Source organism: Patella vulgata, chromosome 3, assembly GCF_932274485.2.
Source record: "Patella vulgata chromosome 3, xgPatVulg1.2, whole genome shotgun sequence".
NCBI lineage: Eukaryota > Metazoa > Mollusca > Gastropoda > Patellidae > Patella > Patella vulgata.
Window position 1 is genome coordinate 25,650,625 of NC_065881.2, and position 21,698 is coordinate 25,672,322.

Here is a 21,698-nt window from a genome sequence, read left to right on the forward strand (position 1 = left end):
TTTAGTTATCGCATGAGAAGGGTATCAGCAAAACTTCAACAAATTATTTATAGGAAACGAATCCATCGAGCACCAGATTGGTTTAGATTATATCCAGAGTTTTCGCACCTCGGCATCTGAGAATGTTTCGCAATAATCCAATTTTCTACACGAGAAATATTTACCCAGACCATCTCCCTTCCAAGTTATTATAGTACCGACGCCACTTCTAATCTTGAAAAAAAATACTAGTGAGAAATTTTCTCAATTCATAAGCTTGACTAGCATTCTCTTTATTTGTGAAAGAACGGCATCTGACGAATCCCCAGTAAATAGATAAAGTGGTGTATACGATGCTTCAGATTTTGATAATATCTCGTTGATGTAATACGTTTGTCTGACATTTCGAAGAAGATTATTCTCGTCCTTACGGTCACTCATATAATTGTCGATAAACTTCTAAATATCCCAAATTTCTTCATTACTTCCTGCTGATTGTGTACATGCCCCTTGCACCACAAAGTATGTCATGATAACAGAAAGATTGGGCTTCTCACTTTGGCGCTTAACACGTTGTAATGATTGTGACCCTATTTTGAACAGGGAAATATTGTGTTGTTTTAAACAATAACTACACAAAGTCAATGTTTATTTAAATATAGCAACAACATTGGAAGAATCTGATTCCTGATTATTTTCTTGCAAATCTATAATGCCAACAAAACATATATCTACCTAGGGTATGAACCTCCATGTGTTGTCTTTTCTCTTCCACTTGTTGATTCGTCGCATTAATACAATATATGCCAATCCAAATTGTCGTAAAATGAAATGAAATGGGGTTTTAACGTATTTTACGTAGACATTTTATTGCTTTAAATCTTCCTAGTGCAAAAACGGTAAATTTCACCTTTTGACCCCCAGGGTCACTAAGACTAAATGTGAATTTAGCAGGTTTACATTTTTATTTAAAGTGTGATTACTTTCGATCATTTTCAGCTTCTTTTCATAATGCAAGAATGACTGCGCATTCACTTTCAGTGCAAATGAACCCATTTGACCTTCGACCCCGAATATCTCTAAATTGCCCCAACGGCTGACTGATTACCACTCGGCATCGTATATTACGCAAAATTTTACTCTAGAAAAGTTGGGTCTGGTTTTGTGCCCATTTGATGGACACTCCCCCCCCCCCCCCCCGAGCCCCAAGTCTATTACATAATACATTTTTAAACAGACACTACCTTGTGATGGGAATTCAAAACAATTAAATGTTTTCCTACAGAATAAAAACTGATCAACATGCTTGACAAGCAGACGAAGGTTACCTCGCAAAAATAAACGATAATAATGCCGTTATCATTCCCTCGGCAGGGAACTGTCATATCTCGTGGAAATGTGCAGTATCTGTCGAATTCCTTCAATAACGCAACCAAACGCAAATAAATCTTGGTTCTTTTCTCTTTTTTTTGTATACTATAGTTTTAATCTTTTTATGTAAACTCATATCTTGATCAAAAGACTTTTATTGGTAATTATGTATATTTATTACTGATATATGAGATAACATCATGGTATATATTAACTGCCTAAACGTCATTTGTGCCCGTCTTCTAATCAGCCTCAACGAGATCTCATGACAGGCAATATGGCCAAACTTAAAGTAGCAGTTGTTTTTATATTTACTTTCATTCATTTTTTAATTTTAACTCAAGCAATGGATTATGAGGAAGGTAAGGACATTATTATATATGAGAAATGTTAGATATTTGACGCATAGTTCAGTTGGTTACTTATCATAGGTGGACTGAGAAAGTGTCTGTGAGTACGTTAGGCTCGTAGTTTTACGATGGCTTTACGTCGTTTTTGATAATTAGTAAGATTGGCATATGTTAAATCTGTGCATAAGAAAGAAACGGGATATAGTACAGTGGTTCCCAACCTTTTGTTGGCGCTGCGACCCCACTTCCGAAACCAGTGTCTTATCGCGACCCCTGGAAGAACCAATCGGATACAGATTGTGTGGGAATCCCATAAAACTAGTTTCACTTTCCAGATCAAAATGTTGTAATGAGAGACTGAGGAAATTGTGGACATGAAAGGGCAATGGCGATTGCCAATGTGACCAGAGGTGCTGTATAGATCAGAGATTTATATGTTTTCATGAAAACAAGGCATTTTTTCAAAAGTTTCAGAGTAGTCCGTCACGATCCCACTATCAGAGGTTTGGAACCCAGGATATATGCTATAGAAAGCACCATTTACGGTCTGTATTTGACAAGATTTCCCACGCCGGGGGCGGGCGCTTTTAATTCCAGTGTCGGGTGGGGACAAACACAGTGTCTGCCCATGGGTCATCTCCAAAATATGGTAGAAGCCCAGTGGAAATGAAATAGCAGGCACTATATAGTTAAACTTATTACACAAAAACTGACATAACGGATTAAGCACGAGACGATAGTGTTACCGTAGTTACTACTGAGTCGTGTTATTTAATCCCCACTTTATATATCGTCGGTGAAGTGTCAAAAGGATGTATCTCGGGAAATTAGTCTAATACTGGGTATCACGTGTCCAAATGTTGTATCTTGATTTGTGGAAATTTTGAAATGCAAAAGGTTCTATTTCTTAATCTTTAAAAATTCTTAGATATACCCTGTTAACACTTCACCGACGATATATACATATAAAGTAGCGATTAAATAAATATATAAATCCAGAAATATTAGCACAACCGTAAAGCTGCCTAACTTTTTTTCACCGTCAACGATGAAAAGATAAAAGGTATGCCGATACAAACTAATTTCAACACTGGTTTTATAACATTTTTACATTTTAAAGTATTTTTCGTCCGTCTTGGGACTATTCATAAATAATGTCATTGTATAAAGATGGATAGTATAGCATATTCATACATATTTACATAGTAACTTTGTGGTTTTAATTGGCTATAGTTAGCATTGTTTATGGTTACATAGTATATCGTTAACTAATAGAAAACATGTACACACGTGTATTAATCTGTTGTATATGGGTACAAGTTAGGAACAATGAGTTGTAGATAATCCTGGGATAGATTTTAAAAAAAAACAATGAAGTTAACGGCCAATTGTTACTTATTGACTATTAAGTCGAGGGACATATTTTTTTTTTTTTTTTGAAAAAAAGGATTTCTATAAATTCCCTTTTCGTGATGTCATCAGCTTTCATTTTATAAAAAGGGGAAATTTGGAATTTTACAATGAAGTTAATGGCCAATTGTTACTTATTGACTATTAAGTCGAGGGACATATTTTTATTTTTTTTTTTTTTTAAAAAAAGGGTTTCTATTAATTCCCTTTTCGTGATGTCATCAGCTTTCATTTTATAAAAAGGGAAAATTTTGAATTTTACTTGTAGGTGTTGTGCACATCATGTCTATTTACTAATAACTGCCCATTTTCAATATTACAATCCCATTGATAGTTGCGTACTCTATCCCGCAGATGTGTGCCCGTCTACCCGATGTAGAAATTTTGACAACCATTGCAAGTCAAGACATATATGAGTTTTTTTGTGTCACAATTCATATTGTCGTTCTCACTAAAAGTAAAGTAATGAAAATTATATTTGTTATTTGGCGTAATATGGTCACAACATTTACATCGAAGATCCGGGCATTTAGATACATAAAAACCGGTCCTTGTGATAGATGAATTAAATTTTGCTTTGGTTAGGAGGCGTTGAAGATTAGGTGGCTGTCTTTGTGATTTAATGAATTGAACATTATCAAATTTCGTTTCTGAGGTTGTCGTTTGATGCCAGGAGTGTCCTGGTCTCCTGCATTGCTTTAAAAAAGTTGGAAGTTGGGATGTTGGGGTTATGAGTAGCGACAAAGGTAATGATATATATCCGAACTGTCTTTTGCTTTAGTAGCCCTCAATGTTTGGATATCAATTGCCAACGCCTTATAATTATGTACCCCAACTTCTATTACCTCGAGGGGGGTAATGCTGTTCCAATAAATTCTTTTTAGCTCACATGGTGCATATTTTTTCTTGATAACGAAAAGAGTACATTATTTTTGGTATGGCGTGGGTGACATGATCTATAAGAAAGATAGTTTTGGGTATCTGTTTCTTTAGAATACATATCCGTTATAAGGAGTACTCCCCTTCGTTTCACTAGAACATCCAAGAATCCTGATCGTTCGTTTCATTTGTAAATTTGATATTTAGATCTAAATCATTCATTATTTGTTGCAAATCTGCAACATTGCCATTTCATTTATTCCAAATACAGAATACAGTAGAATCTGTATTAAACAGACGCTCAAGGGATGGTTCATGACCGACCGCTTAACTGGAGTGACCTCTTAATAAAATCTCAGTGTTTGTTAGTGCTGACATCAAGTAAATTTTACGCTTGAATGGTTTGGGAGCAAACATCAGTAAATTTGGAAGTCGCTGAAACTTGCTTGGGACGAAAATCCTTTGGTCAAAAATCTGTGATTGAAGCCTAAACACCTACTGCATGGTGCTCTCGTGGACGCGCTCTTAAGTAAGATATCAATACCATTCGATGGTCTATTAGTAGAGCAGCACTGACCGGCTATTATTGGACTGAATGGGAGATCGTCTGGCTGGAAAACACTGATGGGTTCGGCATTTTGGTGTTTATTAGACTCCTTGATCATCTTGGATTTATGGATTTTTGGAAGACCATAAAACAGACTTGTTTTATACTCGAATTTTCGGAGATAATCCTGTTCGTTGTCCGCCAGTTCGTTTTTGTAATTTTAAATTAAGCCGTTTATTAATCCCGTTGTTCTTTTATCATGGTTTGAATCTATGGTTGTATACACCCGTCTGTCTTTAAGTATTTTAAGGACGTTTCTCTCAAGATATTCCACGTCCATGATAACAAAGACAACCCCTTTTTCGCTTTCTTTAATAACGATCGTATCGTTAGATTTATAGCACACTTTCCTCCATAGACACATTTGATTTTGCGTTGCTGTTTATAGGGAGTGGCAGCTTAGTAAAAAAAGTCGATGAAATTGTCCAGCGCCACGTCCTTGTCCCGTACGTTTCTTCCTCAAATAACGCGACACAGTAGTAACTACGGTAACAATATATATAATTAATGTTATAATAAATGCCTGAAGAGCAACTTGGATTGTGAAAACGTTAGCACAAATAATGTAGTCTCATTTCGCCGACATAAATTTTACTTATATTAAATAAACTTTTTGTTTTAGTTTCAAACAACAGGACAAAACGACATGCCGTGATAGGTGTTAGGAACAGCGAACTGTAAGATATATATTTTCTTTTATTTTCTGTATTGATATATGATACGTATATAATTAGAATATTGTAATCATTATGTGTGAATCACCCAACTTCTGTTTGCAGGAAATTAGTCAATTAAATCAGACAAATTTGTACGACAAGTAACAATGACAAAAGCACATACGTTGTAATCGATTAAAACAACATTTTTATTGGAGATTTGGGAACAGATTATTTCCCCGTCAATCCCTCGCCTTTCAGTTTCTACATGTACATATTTACCGCCTTATACATCATAACTAAAGAAATGTAAAGAAATAGGGTTTAACGTTCTACTACATATATTCCGCACTAATGAAGAAGGGCATACGACGTGTAGTATGTCACGAGGGAAATTTGGTCGGGACAGTTGCGTTCCTATTAGAATCCAAACTTGGGTGTATACCAACATGTACACTATACCTCGGTTGTTTGTCAGTGAAACACCTAGAGTCTGTTCCTTGTGAGGAGGAAAATCCTCAAGCACCGGGAGGGAACCCGGGTCCTTCTGGTTAGTGAGCCAGTGTCATACCAACGGAGTCATCGTAGCTACCCTTTGACCATCCTCGGTTACCCAGTGTACTCATTCCGTTCTACTCCACTATACCCTTGGTTGATCCATAGGGTTTCCACGATTTCAAATTATCTGCCCTGGCCTAGAATGTAGCTACAGTCTACGAACCAATCGTTTCGCCTTCGGTTTTTATAAGGGTAGATAACCATATTCATATTGTATTATCAAAATCTGTAGTATGTGTTGTTGATTTCAGATATGTATAACATCTATATGTTTGACTTTTGTTATTATTATTACTATTCGTTCTTTGTCTGAAACATGTCATTCTGTTATGTTTATTATTATTGAACTTGTCTACATCACGTGGACATTAAATTCCGGGAACGAACGAACGATTCTAAATAAAACTAATGACCCTACACTATTATATGAACGTCTGGTCTTCATTAACATAATATATAATTGATTGTTAATAATTACGCATTTAGAATAGGCCAACTCCTAACATTGTCCGATGAGAGTTACTTCCCTTGGCCAACTTCCTTTTCAAATAACAATTTATGGGATTGGTCGAAAAAAATAGCACATTCATCAAGGGCGGATAACTTGAAAACGTGTCTTCTCCCATAGATTAACCCAGGGTACAGTGGAGTAGAACGGAATGAGTACACTGGGTAACCGAGGATGCCCTTTGACTAAAGAATGACAATGTTTAAAATTCAATAGAGAAAAATAAAAAAAACCTAATATGATATGTAGTTACGGTGGCTGATTTAGGACACGCAACAAAAAATAATACTAAATATAGCGTTCGAGATACTAAGTCTAGTGCTCGAGATAATTAAGTCCAGTGCTCGAGATAATTAAGTCCAGTGCTCGAGATAATACAATCGAACACGTCTCATCCGATGTTTTAAGAGTTATAATTTCGTGCAGTATTTAATGATAAACTTACAGAATAAAGATATTCAATTGCTCAGGTCTGATCCAAGGTTATTTATTTCATATGTAGGAACTGATCATTGCCTTATTTTCCCTGGCGCAAGTGGCGCAATTATGACTCCTAGAGGGTCCACAGCCTTTACACTATTTGCGTAAAAGGAGACGCCCTTTGCAAACAGTTTTGGTCCAATTTTCACGACATTGGGACTCAATCGTAACGGTGATAATTTTAAACGTGTTTTGAAATTTGGTAAATATTGTGACCTCTAGAGGGTCCACAAGCCAAAAACGTGATGTTTTGTACAATCAGGGGCCATAAAGGAAGTTACGATCCCATGCATAATTATCAAAAGAAACCACGATCTTTGGATTATAAACGTGCATTTCGAGTTTCATCAAAATCTGATAAAATTCTGACTTCTAGAGTGTCCACAACTTTGGTATTACATACTTTTACACTATTTGTGTACAAGGAGCGGCCATTATGAATGGCAGTTTCGGTCAGATTTTTAAGAAATTTGAACTCAACCTTCATTGATATGCAACGGTGATATATTTAAACGGTTTTTATAATTTAATACAAATTGTATTCGGGCCCACAAGGTAAGTTACGTTGCGATATGCGCGATTATCGAAAAGAACCAAGATCTTTGTGATATGAAGTTTCATCAAAATCGGATAAACATTGTGACCTCTAGAGGGTCCACAATCTTGATATACCATATATTTACAATATTTGCGAACGAAGCCATTTTGTCCGGTAGTTTTGGTCCAATTTTCATGAAATTCAAACTCCACCATCATTAGGGTGTAACGGTGATATATCCACACGGTTTTGTTTTAAATCGGATAAGAATTATGACCTTTAGGGGGGGGGGGGCACAGGCTAAAAACGCGATTTTTCGTACAATCAAGGGCCATGATTCACGAATTTACGATCCGATATGCGCAAATATCGCACCTTTGGATTATGAACATGTAAATAAAGTTTCATCAAAATTGGATCAAACTTCTGTCCTCTAGAGGGTTCAAAACCTTCATATTTACACTATTTGCGTACGAAATTCGGACTCAACCGACATAACGGCGTAACGGACATATATTGGAACGTTTTTTTTTCAATCGAATAATAATTGTGATCTCTAGAGAGACTACAAGCCAAAAACGCGATTTTTCGTAAATCAAGGTCCGTTGTTCAGGAAGTTACGAACCGTTATGTGCGAATATAGAAAGGAACCAAGATCTTTGGGTTATAAACATGCATTTCAAGTTTCATCAAAATCAGATGAAAACTGTGATCGCTAGAGTACTCACAAGGTAAAAAGGGTTTTTGCGTACAATCAGGGGCCGTAATTCGTGAAGTTATGGCCAACCGAGATCTTTAGGAGATAGACCTATATTTTAAGTTTCGTCAAAAATGGATAAAAATTATGATCTGTAGTATGTCCCCACACAAATTGTAAACGGACGGACGGACGGAAGGAGCGACGGCATAATACGTCCACGTGAAAATGTGGGCGTATAAAAATGATTGTTAAGAAACAGATTTGGGAACAATATTGATTAATTTAGCACATTTTCTTCCTAAAAAAAATAAAATATTTTATGCACATGTTTGCGGTATTGTTGATATTATTCAAGTAATCCAATAATAGATAGACGTGTTGAAACCTTCCAAATAATAAATTTGACCTTATTAACCAGGAAGTTCCATGCTTGATTCAGTTGCTGGGTGGCAATATTCCTTAAAAAATAGTAGGTTTAGAAACAAATTAATCCTAGTGCAAATGGTGAAAGAAATCGACTAACGATTTGAGTTCAGTACTGAAGTTTAGTATTGTCCACTGTTGGACGATTTTGCCAAATTCGTCGACCCAGCTTTGTATTTTGAGTAATCGTGAATTTAAGATTAATGTCTAGAAATGTTGGAAATTATAAAAGATAGGTGTATTTTGTTTAGTCAAAATCTACCAATATCCTGTCCAAGCCTACAGAGGTACAGACTACCAGATGGTAACTGCAACAACCCTACATCACCTTCCTGGGGATCAGCCGGATCAGCTTTAAGAAGAATAGTTGATAATTATTATGACGATGGTAAGTAATATAATTATTAATACAATACCGGAATAAAAAATGAATCACATAGTTCAGCGGACTCCTTTCCTCTTAAGCCCCATTAACACGTAAACAAGACCTCCCTACTTACTACGCGCTAAAATTATATAGAGCGTGGTGGGGTCGAGGCGATATATTATACAGAAAATACCCTCAAGCGGTAAGGCAACTACGCTCTCAAAACGCACAAATTTTCATTCTGTTCTCAATACCTGTACACTACAACCCTCTTCCACCTGCTCGCGGCTGTGACTTGGTCTTTTAGCATCAGCTGATTCATTGCTTTGACCCGTGCGGAATATGATATGAACTGCCTGCAATTCGCATTTTGCTCTTTGTTCTCTTGTCGGTTGGATTTTGTGATTTCCGATATAATTTCATACCGATAATACCCCCATCAGACCAGAGTGGCGTCCTTACTGCGCTGCTACGTCAACGGAAAATGGTCTCAGAGCGCGTCAAGGTCGTCATTAGCATGGTAAATGCGTGTTATGGAAACACCAGATATCGTGCTGTGGTCGCCAATGATCGCCGAGCCACTGCGTTTGTTTTGAGTATGTTCAAAACAAACGCCAAGGTTCTGCGTTCTGACTTGGAAAGCTATGAAAAGGCGACTTTTTTCAAGTTTGTAATTTTCTGGGACATCTTCTCACGCTGTGTTCACGTTTGCCGGCGACCTTGGGCATTTTCTGTTCTCCGTACGGTCGCAGCAGCGCAGTAAGGACACCGCCCCGGTCTGACGGGGGCTTAAATGACTGATGCTTGCAATAATTAATCTGCACAATTGGCCTGATGCGATTGGAGACTGACTGGAAAGAGACGAAAGATTATGCAAAGTCAGTGATTGAAACTGACATTGATAGCTTTTCTAATCGCAAGAATCGTAAATGCCGTTTCTTTTGCATCTGTATCCTGCAATGATGCCCGAATGCACTAGGTTGTTTTGCGGTATATTCTATACAATCCTCTGTATTTGGCCTAGAAAACAAGTTCTTTATCTGGTCACATGATGTATGACTTCTCAACAACAATCCCTCGTCACAGCCAAATTACTATTTTGTATACATAGACCGAGTCAGAATGGTGTGTATCTGTACAATAATTATTAAAGATACATTATGGGAGATAAGATAAAGAGATGGCAGTTCTCGCTATAATAGTTAAAAACTAGATAGTGTAAAGGTAATTTGCTGAAAATTTCAGTCAAATTGATCCACTATGATCCACTTATGGTCTGGATAAGTTAATTAATGTCTAATTGATAATTTAGATGACATTTCAGGCCTAAAGAAAGACTTGTAATAAGCAGATTTTGCTCTTGCATAATGCATGTTTAATTAGGTGTGATGATGAATAATACACCATGAAATTACTCAATTTAAACATTTTAGTTCTTAGCGAATTTCACTGATTGTTGATCAGGCGCTATGTGGTAAAATTGTGTGGTTTCATTTTATTGGGCGCTGCCATATTTTTTTGGCAAAAATGGTGTAGCCGGTTGAGAGGTTGACGACCTAACGGATATATTGTGTGAGAGACTTAAATATCACCTTGCATATTGCTTTATGTTGCATTTGTGATAAAACCATGGAGCTAGACCCAAGCTCTAAAGTTACATTACATAACTGTTTTTGGCTCAGGTGTAAAACGACCTAGAATTCGAGGTGCCGATGACAAGCCGTTACCAAGTGCACGTGAAGTCAGTAATAAAGTTGTAGAGCTGGAAGTCAAAGAATCAGCAGACACGATCTATACCAACTTATTCCAAGTTTATGGACAATTCCTGGATCATGATATTGATTTTACTCCAACCGTCAAGGGTAAGAAATTTTTAGTAATGCTTTTCAGACATGAGGAATGATTTATACCCATCTAACTACAGATCAGAATCTATAATATATATCTATATTTTAATTTTTAGATACTAATGGTGATAAATTCAAGTGTTGTACAGATAAGTTAAATATGGAAGGTGGTCAACATCCCGATGTCGATGACGGGTATGTATAAACCAATGATTCAAAATCATTCTTATCTTTTTTGAACGGAATGGAGAGTAAAGTCAGAATAAAACAATAATTTAGTAAGCATACAGTTAATTTTTCACCGCCTTTCGAAGTAAGAACTATTAAAACGTACCTGTCTGGCTGTCACCCTTTTGTATCACCCCTATGAGACTTAGGTGGTTTTATATCCTCCGAGAAAAGTTTGGAAAATCGGGGTTGAATGGTAATTTGTGGCACATATCTGAACACGAATATAATATTCAATTCCATCAGTTGCATCAACAAACAAGAAGCACAGAACAATTATGCTGTCAGGTATAGACCTGGGTTCCTAGCACCCCTCGCCCTCTCAGCCCCACCCCACTCACTAATACACCCACACACCCACACGCTCAGGGTGCTCAAACTGGGTGTTGATGTACTTTTCATTCATCCCTTTACATTTATCTACCAAACAGAGATGAGATGAATTACTTCTAGCATGTAATATTGATTTAAAATTTCAGTGAGCCATGTTTTCCAATAGTGATTCCTTTTAACGACCCGTTCTTTAAACCGAGGAGATGTTTAAATTTTGTCAGATCAGTGGAAGTTGAAGATCACAGATTAAAATGGCAATCGCGTAAGTAGCCCCGCCTTCTCTATCCTGGCAAAAACCAAGGCCATTCTATACTTTAAAAAGTCGTGGGGAGGTCCTCGGGCCGAAATAAATTGTACACTGTAAAAATATGAGCTAAGAGGTTTGAATATAGCGTGTGCCTTCTCAGTGTAATGTTTACGACTGTGTTTTTAATTCCAGCTGCACGTGAGCAGATGAACGTCCTAACATCGTTTGTTGATGGTAGTCATATTTATGGTAATGACAAAGATCGACTTCGTGATCTACGATCATTTAGAAATGGTAAATATTTTTGTACACCTTTCTTGCACACAATGCGGGATAAAATATCAAGAACGGTCTAGTGAATCATTTTGACTCAAAAGACGTTATAGGTAGTAACGCATTCGTGAAATATAAGTTTTCTTGCTTCTCGATGAAATAAAATATGTTATTCACTCTAAAACGACAAATATCCTCTACTTAATTTGGCTGTGCTGTTATACATCTGCAAAATGAACATTTTTTTATGTATCAGATTTTTATTTATTTTGCTATATTAGAAGTTTATTTATTTGTTATATTAGATATTTAAATATTTATTTATTTTGCTACATCAGATATTTATTTATTTGTAGGACTTTTAAAAGTCAGTAATTATGATATGTTACCAGAAGACAAGACGATCCAATGTCAAAAACGTGATAAGGATGATTACTGTTTTAAAGCTGGTGAGATTTTTAGATTGTATCTTACCGCTTTCTGGTTTGATGCTATGGATGTTTATGGCAAAGAGTATGATCGTCTGTTTGACCTCCCACTTCTAAAGGCCCTTTGGTTTTCCTCCAATAGAAACTCGATTTCTTATTAGTTTATTCATAATAACAGACAGGTTTATGGGTAACATTCATTAGGTTTATTAACCGCAACGTTTCAGTGGTGATACTCTCACCGTTATCAAGCAATGATACAATCAAACGTTGTTGGTGTTGTTTATTACCGATTTAACGTCCAATATATTAAGTGTGATATTATGAACAGGTTAATTTAAAGGAGCTAAATCGCTAATATTTGGCACCTAGAAATTGGCACAAATGGGTTGCAACTCATATAATAATGTAATATGAATGCATTTAAATTTCAAATCAGTTATTCCAGTCTACACCGATAGTATTTATTGCACAATGCTCTCGAGATAAGAATATGGGTCACCGTTCGACATGACTTGTGAAATAATTATGTCTAGCCTCGTTCTTCGAGTCCCTTGTTACAAATGGTGCTGAAACGCATTATGGTACTTGATTCGTGTACCAGTGTTAAAATGTTGGGGTTTTTTGTCTTAAATATTGGATATCAGAAACCCATCTTTTCCCGTTAAGGCCACAACATGAACGTTGGTTTAAATTGACAAATAATTCGTGTTTTCAATGTCGACGACTGTGGATGATATTGAGTTAGAGACTTAGCTACTTTAATTAAATTATTTACACTTAAATGGTTGAAAATTGGTAAAACACAAAATAAAAAAAGTCTTTGTATACCAAAAAGTCACATTAAAGGCACACCTTTAAAAATCACTGTCGTGAGAAGAGATGACAGGTCATCTTCTCCCTTTGTCATAATAAAAACAAGTCAAAGCATGAGGTTCAGCTGACTGGTGTTTGGCGTTATCAGTGCGGATAGAAAAATCCCGTGGAGAAAAAGAATCCACTTGCTTTATGTGGAAAAACGAAGTTATCGCAGTAAATACCACATATCAGGACCCGTGGATTATTTACATATTATAAACTGTTCGTCCAATAAGTTCCATATAGTTAAAAGTTAGTTATAATTCGGTTCGCAACAGCAGCGTTTAAAATTTATAGTTTGCAATCTATTAGGGTTTTTCTTCCGTGTGACTCTTCTCAGCTAAACGTTACCTGAACAGAAAAAGAAGAGCCAGCAGCAACACAGAACAGAACAGAACAATTAAAACAAATTAAAACATTTTATAGAAACAATTTATAGCATTAAGTTTTTGAACACAAATTGAATTATATTAATTGATATGCATTGCCATTGTTAATAATGGTTGTGTAGGTCCCTATACCTTTTGTCATATTCCGAAGGGTGGGTTGGAGGGGTATATTTTGGAGGGTATAGTGAAGAGTGGCATCTTCCATTAAACTTCCAATTTATTGCACGCAATAACGACATGATTTGCGGTTCAATGTGGCCGCATTCGCACTTCACTGGCTTATATTTATAGTCGGTAATTAAATCTTTAATTCTCAGTCTTGTGATTAACCCACAAATTTTGCGCGATGGGCGATTGACCTCCGGCATTGAAACCAGATTTGAATCTAAATTTATTTGCTCTGGCCACCTTAGTTTTCCATTCTGATTTAATTTTAGTTTTAACAATGCGATTAAATTCGTGAACGCTATATTTTAAGTCTTCGGTCTCGCAGAGGCTGTGTCCTTCTTGCAATAGACTTTCCCTTTTTGTGCTAAATGAAGCTTTTGTTACTATCTTTATTGCCTGATATTGTAAACCGTCTAGTTTAGAAAGAGCTGTTTTATTTGAACTCGAAAAAACAACACAGCCATAGTCACATATGGATCTTAATATGGACCTATATATCATTAGCAGGGTGTTTTTATTTGCTCCCCAGGATATGCCCGTCATGCATCACATTACATTCATAACATTCTGTCCTCTTTTAACAATATTTTCAATATGTGGTATAAATGTCATTTTGCGATCAAATGTAACGCTAGAAGCTTTGTCTGATCTTTGAATTCCATTCGTATATTGTTCAATTCTAGTTTCATAGACGTAGCGCTACTTCCCTATGATTCCTACAGAAGAGCATGCCTGCTGTTTTACTTTCAGATATTGGAAATCCCCAGTCATTGAACCATTTCGACAATTTGTCTAACGCTTTTAGCATTCGCGTGCTAACCATACCGTACTTATTCGCTGCATGCCAGGGCAGCCTTCGGGTGCCCTTGTATGGTCACGACTATAGTACACTACACCCGAACGCAAGCTAGTTCGACCACAGTCGTCAAAATGAACACCATTCTCTTCAGTGAACTGCTATAAAACATTTTACTTGACGAAAACGCAAGTTTGCTTTTTGAAAACTTTGAAATGGACACAGTAATATGTTTATTTTAGTAATAAGATCATAGACCTAAAGGACAATTTAACAAACAGTTTAAAGAGGTAGGCGACAGCAAGTGTAGATAAATTTTACAATTTATGATAACAGTATACCAATTCATTTCTTACATTTCCCATTTTCGATGTGTAATGCGACATCAATATAAAGTATCTGGAATGTACCGACATCGTATATTGCTCAAGTTTAATATGAACAGAAAGTGATAAAGGGTTTCAATATCTGATTTACACAGAGGACAAGCCGGGTCAATATTAGACTTCCTTCTACATAGAATTGGGTAAAGTGGTAACAAAGTTAACCTGAGTCGAGTGATGTTTCGTTTAAAATGTACATCACGACTATAATTTATTATTATTATTATTATTATTACAGCATATTTATAGTGCGCCCTTTCATATAACATGTCTAGGGGCACTTTACAAAGTGACAATATAATCATAAATAAACAACAAGATTGGACATGTTAACGATTGTATACAGAGTCAGTTAAAGGCCTGATTAAATAAATGTGTTTTAAGTTGTTTTTTAAAAGAATATATAGATGTACAACATCTTAAAGTAAATTGTAGATTATTCCATAAAACTGGTGCTTGATAACTAAAAGAGTGCTGACCATAAGATTTGAGAGAGAGATCCGTTTCCCAATTCCAGTCTAAATATTTACTGAATAAAATTAAAAATGACCAGCTTTATTTCATTGAGAGACGATTTTACTTCCCTTGAGCGGCCAACATACTTTTATTGAAAGGCCCCCATATCTCTAGAGACTACAATACCGGCCTTGAAAGAAATTGTCTGATATTTCAATTGCAGGTGACCCTAGATCTAACGAACATCCAGGCTTGTCAGCTTTCCACGTCATATTTTTAAGAATGCACAATCGAATTGCGTTGCAACTATATAATCTATATAATTTAAACCACTGGAATAAAGACGAAAGGTTGTTTCAAGAAACTAGAAAAATCGTAGAAGCCATATTACAACACATCAGCTATAATGAATGGTTACCATTGGTTGTTGGACCAAAGGCTACACGTAAATACAGGTGCTTACTCTTACAATATTTTTTTAAAGATTTAACGATTACATCTTTCATATAATTTATAACGTTTTTTATAATTTATAATGGTTTTTATAATTTATAATGGATTTTATAATTTATAATGGTTTTCTAAATATTTATTATTTTAATTTTTTTTTATTATTATTATTTTAATATTTTTTTTTATTATTTTAATATTCTTTTTTTATTATTTTAATATTCTTTTTTTATTATTTTCATATTTTTTTAATAAAAACAAATACTATTTTAATAATTGAAATTAAAAAATATTTTTTCTAATCTGTATTTTTTTATTATTATTATTATTCTAATATTTTTTTTATCATACTTTTATCATTATAACAATTTTGATCATTTGAACAGTTTTAACTATTTCAGAAAGTATTGCAGTTTTGGACTTTTTTCCATGTTCTTAAATGTATTGTTTACTGAAATAAAACAGGATAAGGTGTAATATTAGTTGTATTGGTATTAAAACAAAAGCTTTTGTCTACTAGATGGGATCTTAATGATCATCGCCCAATGCCCCCCCCCACCATCCACACATGACTTCACATACATGTTCCAATTGCTCATAATATATGGACACAAGTCCCATCTGGTAACATGTATGCTTTAGACCATACGGTCTGTCAGTACGTCAAAAGCGTCACAAAGTCTAGGGTCGCCTGTCTAACCTCTTGTTTTTGTTTTCAGGTTAAAATCAGATATTCGTACTGAATATAAATACGACTCCAAAGTAGATCCGAATATAATAAACGCCTTTTCTACAGCTGCATTTAGATATGGACATTCTACTATACCAAATGAATGGACGTATAAAGGAGAACCGGGGAAGATACCGCTAGTTCAAATGTTCCATAGTCCATTTTATATTTATAAGGATGGAGGTTAGTATTGGTGCGTAATCATAAGGCCAAGATTTCTAGCGTCACCACATTATGGAACAAGTAAATTTTAAGAAACGCCCCTGTGCACTGCACACGGTTTTGACACGCCCTGTTGTTAGCCCAGCTTAAACATAAGCAGTTTCGAGTAGTTTCCACATAGCTTTCCCATGGAAATTTGACTGACTTTTTTCTACAAATTAACTATTTCCAGGAAGGGGTTTAGATGGTATAATTGAAGGTATGTTAATAGATTCGAGCCAAGCTACCGACCATATTTTTAGTGATGGTGTAAGGAATAAATTATTTGAAACACTGAAGGTTCCTGGTATGGACTTAGCTGCTATCAATATACAACGTGGTCGGGATCACGGTCTGGCACCGTACAATGAATACAGAAAATATTGTGGTCTGGACCCTATAGTATTTGACAAAAGCACGCCACAAGTTAAAGCTCTTGCTTCAGTTTATAGGTGGGTGGTATATATGTATTCATTTATGAAGGCCGTTCATCAATTTTTATCATCATCCAACCAGCATCTCATTCGACAAATCACGAAATGTTATATCTCACACTAGAATAGGTTTAACAAATCCCAATGATGTAATCTGGATATCAATAAGAACAGACCGGTCATGTGGGAGTAGTAAGGTCATCATGTACTGTAGACAAGAAGATATTATATTCGTTAAGAATTTCCCATCTAAAACTATAAAGTGACTTCTATCTTACATATAGGTTTTCCTATTGTGTTACTGGTACTTGTATATAGCAGTGTTGCACATTTCCACAGTGTTACTGACACTAAGTCTTGTATACAGCAGTATTACACCTTTCCACTGGCACTTGTATTTAGGAGTATTATACATTTCCACTGCCTGGCATTTGTATACAGCTGTATTAAACATTTCCTCCGTGTAAACTGATACTTGTATACAACAATATTACCGCCCGAGCCAATAATATTACCAACTAGAAGGGGATAACAATAACGAAATAAATCGGACTATAAGTAGGTAAACGACAACCAGTTTTTACCTTTTGCTAAATTTATGACTTCCTACGCATCACACCATAAGATATCCATATTCTGGGAGGTAGGCATTCATGTTCATATATGATGGAACTCAAATATTTATCTCCTTATAAGCCGATATATTTCGTTATTATTATACCCTTCTAGGCGGTAATCATATTGGTACGTATAAACGCTTTAATAATGCATCACTAGTATTGTAGTTTACCACAATTAAAGCGGCGTAAGTTTAAAGATGGTATATGGTATAGCGCCATCCAGCTTCTTTTTTATACTCAGACTGTCTGTTTTTTAAAAAAATACGTTGCTGTGCTTTCCTATGTTGTTAAAAACAGATTCATGTTTTTGAAAATATCTTATTTTCAGCAATGCGGATGATGTGGACTTATATATTGGCGGAGTAACAGAACATCCGGTGACAGGCGGTCATGTTGGACCAACTTTCGCCTGTATTATTGCAGAACAATTCCGTAATATAAAATATGGTGATCGTTTCTGGTTTGAGAATATTAAACACCGATATCCATACAGTTTCAGTTCTGAAACTTTCACTGTCGGTAAGATTAAACTTTTTGTCACATAAATGTTGATTGATGTATATTAAAATCTAATTGCGCATTTTATATTTTCTTTCATTTTAATTTCTCACCTATTATTAATTATAGAAAAGGAAATAACAACTTAATTTGAACATTATCGTTATATTATAACTTGTATTATCCATTCACTGGAGACCATTCTAAAGAAACACAATCTTTGTTAAGCCTTAATGCTGGATTATAAAGTTAGTTATAATAACTGTCAACAAAACAAATACGTCACCTATTGGTTGTTACCACGTGTTTGTTTTGAAAAGGCTAAGCACGCACAGTCTTTTGCATGACACAAACCGTAATACCGAATTTTGATATAATAGCCCGGATGCGCTATTCAAATCAATAGAAATCACTTGCATTGCAAAATACAATATTTTGAATGATAAGTCTCTAATAGGAATATTAAATTCCGTCCAGTATTTAAAACGTTATGTGTTACTAAAATTACATCGATATAATCCAATAAGCCCGTCGCCATTTTGTTATCAACGAAAATTTAAATCCGATTGAATCCGCGCTGGGGCTTTATCTAGCGTTGGTATTATAATTTTTGTTTTAATTAACCCTTAAATAATCAATCTCGGAGTAAGCAGCAAGGAATTTTATTTTTTAGCGACACATGCGAATGGCAAACCATGATAAAACCGAAATCCTTTCTGTTGGTAAACCATCCCACTACTCTTATCCTGGAGATATAAACATAAACATCAAAACGGGCGTTATTAAATTACTAGGCATATGGTTTGGCAAAAATAAAATGGAAAAAAATGGCTACCGATTGTCCAAATAATCAAATCAACCATCCAGACATGGGTGGGAAAATCACTCGCTATCATATAAAGAAAAAATATGTATCTTAAACACCTACATACTCAGCAAACTATGGTTTGTTGCTAGGATAGTTCCTCCATCAAATTCAATTACTAAAAACATAAATAAAATAATCTACAATTTCATCTGGGAAAATAAAAGTGAAACATTTAATCGAAACACCTTGAACCTAGACCATAAAAATGGTGGCCTTAAGTTACTAAACATTCGTCTAAAAATCCAGGCAATGCAACAACAACTCATAGTAAATGCTATCAAGGACAACAAAAGTCCCTGGGTAGGCCTATACATATACTGGCTAGGATTTACTACAAGGGATACTCTGAAAGATATGCATCCAATAACTATACCCACCCAGAAAAAATCCCCCAATCATATATAGATATAAAAGAAACTTACAATAGCCTCAAATCATCCATCAAATATACATGCAATACAAACTTAAAGACATATACCGGTCTCTAATTGACATATTACACACATAACCAAAAATAAATAAACAATTACCTTATATTGACTTCTCAAAATTCTGGACAAACCTCTAAAAATGTCCCTCCTTATCTGTTAAAGAAAAGGGTTTCATGTACACAAACATTAATAATGCCTAAAGATATTATGTTATACGGAAATATATATTATATAAACAGCTATAAATGCCACTATTGCAACCGAACAACTGAATCTTACCATCACTTATCACTGAATTGCCCCATTTGAATAGTATTATTATAAACTTAGCCCAATTATCGAATACCCAAGCGCTGGCATATTTAGACTGATATAACTCTTTATACGATACCTACATTGACAGTTAAAATGTGTACATCTGACGAATCGATTAGTAGATCTGTTTCAAATTTTACATACCATTAAATGTGAAAATGTATATGAGTATGGTCAATTCATATCAAATCGTAACGTATTTTTGTTCGAGTCGGCAAAAATACTCCAAAGGTTTAACATACATTATCTGCCACAGACCAATATACATCACTATTTTTAATGTTTCATTTACAGGCCAGGTGAATGCAATCAGACGAATGAGTATGGCAAGAATTTTATGTGATACAACTCATATTCGTTATGTTCCCAAGAACGCTTTTTTACACCCAGAAAACGGGTAAGATAAGTACATTCTAATAAGATATATAAAACACCGACCTAAGCCATATTATGTTGATTTAATTTAAAAATAGAGATGCGAGGCTTAGCTTCGAACAACCAGTGCGGTGGTTACATTAATGCACACATCTCGTCAAACATTCAAAGGCTAATATTTTCGCTCGCAATATAGTAATTTGGATGAAATTTAAAATTATTAATTTTGCATTATTTATTTTCGAACTATTATAGCAAGAATGGCCAACTCTTTATCTAAATCTTACATAATGTATATCTTTAAGTATTTATTCTCTTTATGTTTATGTATTTTTCAGTGGATCAGCGAGAAAGGTTTCGTGTAGAGATTATTACAGTATTCCACCATTAGACATAAGACAGTGGTACCAGCCGTCGCCAATGTTCGGTTAAAATTATCACAGCTAGCAATAAATATCGTTTTAAAATACCACATAATATTGATTTTTGAAAAGTTTTCAAATATTAGTTTCATTATTATTCTTCTTATTATTATTGTTACAACATATTTATAATGCACCCTTTCATATATAACTTGTTCGGGGACACTTGCAAAGTGGCAATAAAAAAACAAGGAAAAAAACAACACGATGTTACCGATAACTGTTAATACTAAAACACACAATCTCCTAACAGTTTGACTGTGTAATGAAAACACAGTTTTACTTGGTTATAGTTTCTGTTCTTTTCTAAATAATTTCAAGCATTATTAATTTGGACTTAAATGGCTTACCTATTGACGTTTATTTGGAGTCCACTGATGTAAACAAAATGGCTTATAATTATCATATTTTTTAAAAGTGACACTTGAATGTTAATACCTTTAATCAAATTTAATTTTAAAAGACTTTGAATGTTATGAAATATAATCTTGTTTTTATTACTTTCTGGGAATGTAGTTTATTTATTGGAATATTGCTGTTTTATTCGAAATTTATATACTTCTAAGTATTATGTTAACAATAATACTGATATGAAACTGCTTGGAAAAGTTCGTTGATTTTGATGTACAATTTTGAAGTATAAATTTGAATTTTAAAATGCTGTTGGTTTATGTTAGTATACACTGCACATTGGTTAAGAAAAATTTTTCTTTGTTTACTGTTACAAATGATTGCTTTGTCATAACCTCTTGATTGATAAAAAAAAAATACATATATTTTCATTGTTCTGAAATGTTGCGTTTCAGTGATTGTCATTTTGATGATTAAACATTGTTGATTGTACTTTATCTTTTGTTCTTGTTAAACTGAATGTGTGTTTAATTAAACTGGAAAAATATTGACCTTTGAACTTTACATCTGCTCATCTCTAAGTAAATTCGCTATAGTTTTCTTGTGGGTTATTACAGCTTTGAAATTGAGCTTCACCGCATGCTGGCCATTGCGGTTACCGTATACGAATCACGATCGTCTTCGAAAATAAAGTCGAGACCATCATCCCTCGTAGGTGAAAGTAGTGGTGGTGTTCATACACAAGATATGTATGCTTAACCTGTCTACAGC

General features: G+C 34.9%; 1 protein-coding gene across 1 annotated transcript; it reads left to right on the forward strand.

The window, feature by feature from the left end:
- Positions 1–1,601: 1,601 nt before the first annotated feature.
- Positions 1,602–21,233, forward strand: LOC126815268 (myeloperoxidase). The gene is made up of 13 exons (XM_050540833.2): positions 1,602–1,712; positions 5,219–5,273; positions 8,711–8,847; positions 10,509–10,688; positions 10,790–10,868; positions 11,381–11,496; positions 12,111–12,203; positions 15,456–15,687; positions 16,402–16,595; positions 16,807–17,065; positions 17,996–18,186; positions 20,074–20,176; positions 20,493–21,233. The coding sequence occupies exons 1-13, from the start codon at positions 1,616–1,618 to the stop codon at positions 20,584–20,586; spliced, it is 1,830 nt and encodes a 609-aa protein (XP_050396790.2). The 5' UTR covers positions 1,602–1,615; the 3' UTR covers positions 20,587–21,233.
- The last annotated feature ends 465 nt before the right edge of the window (positions 21,234–21,698 follow it).

What these genes read in the sequence shown, in the direction of transcription:
- LOC126815268 (XM_050540833.2), top strand. Translation starts at nt 1,616, where the DNA reads ATGACAGGCAATATGGCCAAACTTAAAGTAGCAGTTGTTTTTATATTT. An exon ending in GGTGTTAGGAACAGCGAACT is followed by an intron (nt 5,274 to 8,710) that starts GTAAGATATATA and finishes TATTTTGTTTAG; the next exon opens with TCAAAATCTACCAATATCCT. An exon ending in GCTCTTGCTTCAGTTTATAG is followed by an intron (nt 17,066 to 17,995) that starts GTGGGTGGTATA and finishes TCTTATTTTCAG; the next exon opens with CAATGCGGATGATGTGGACT.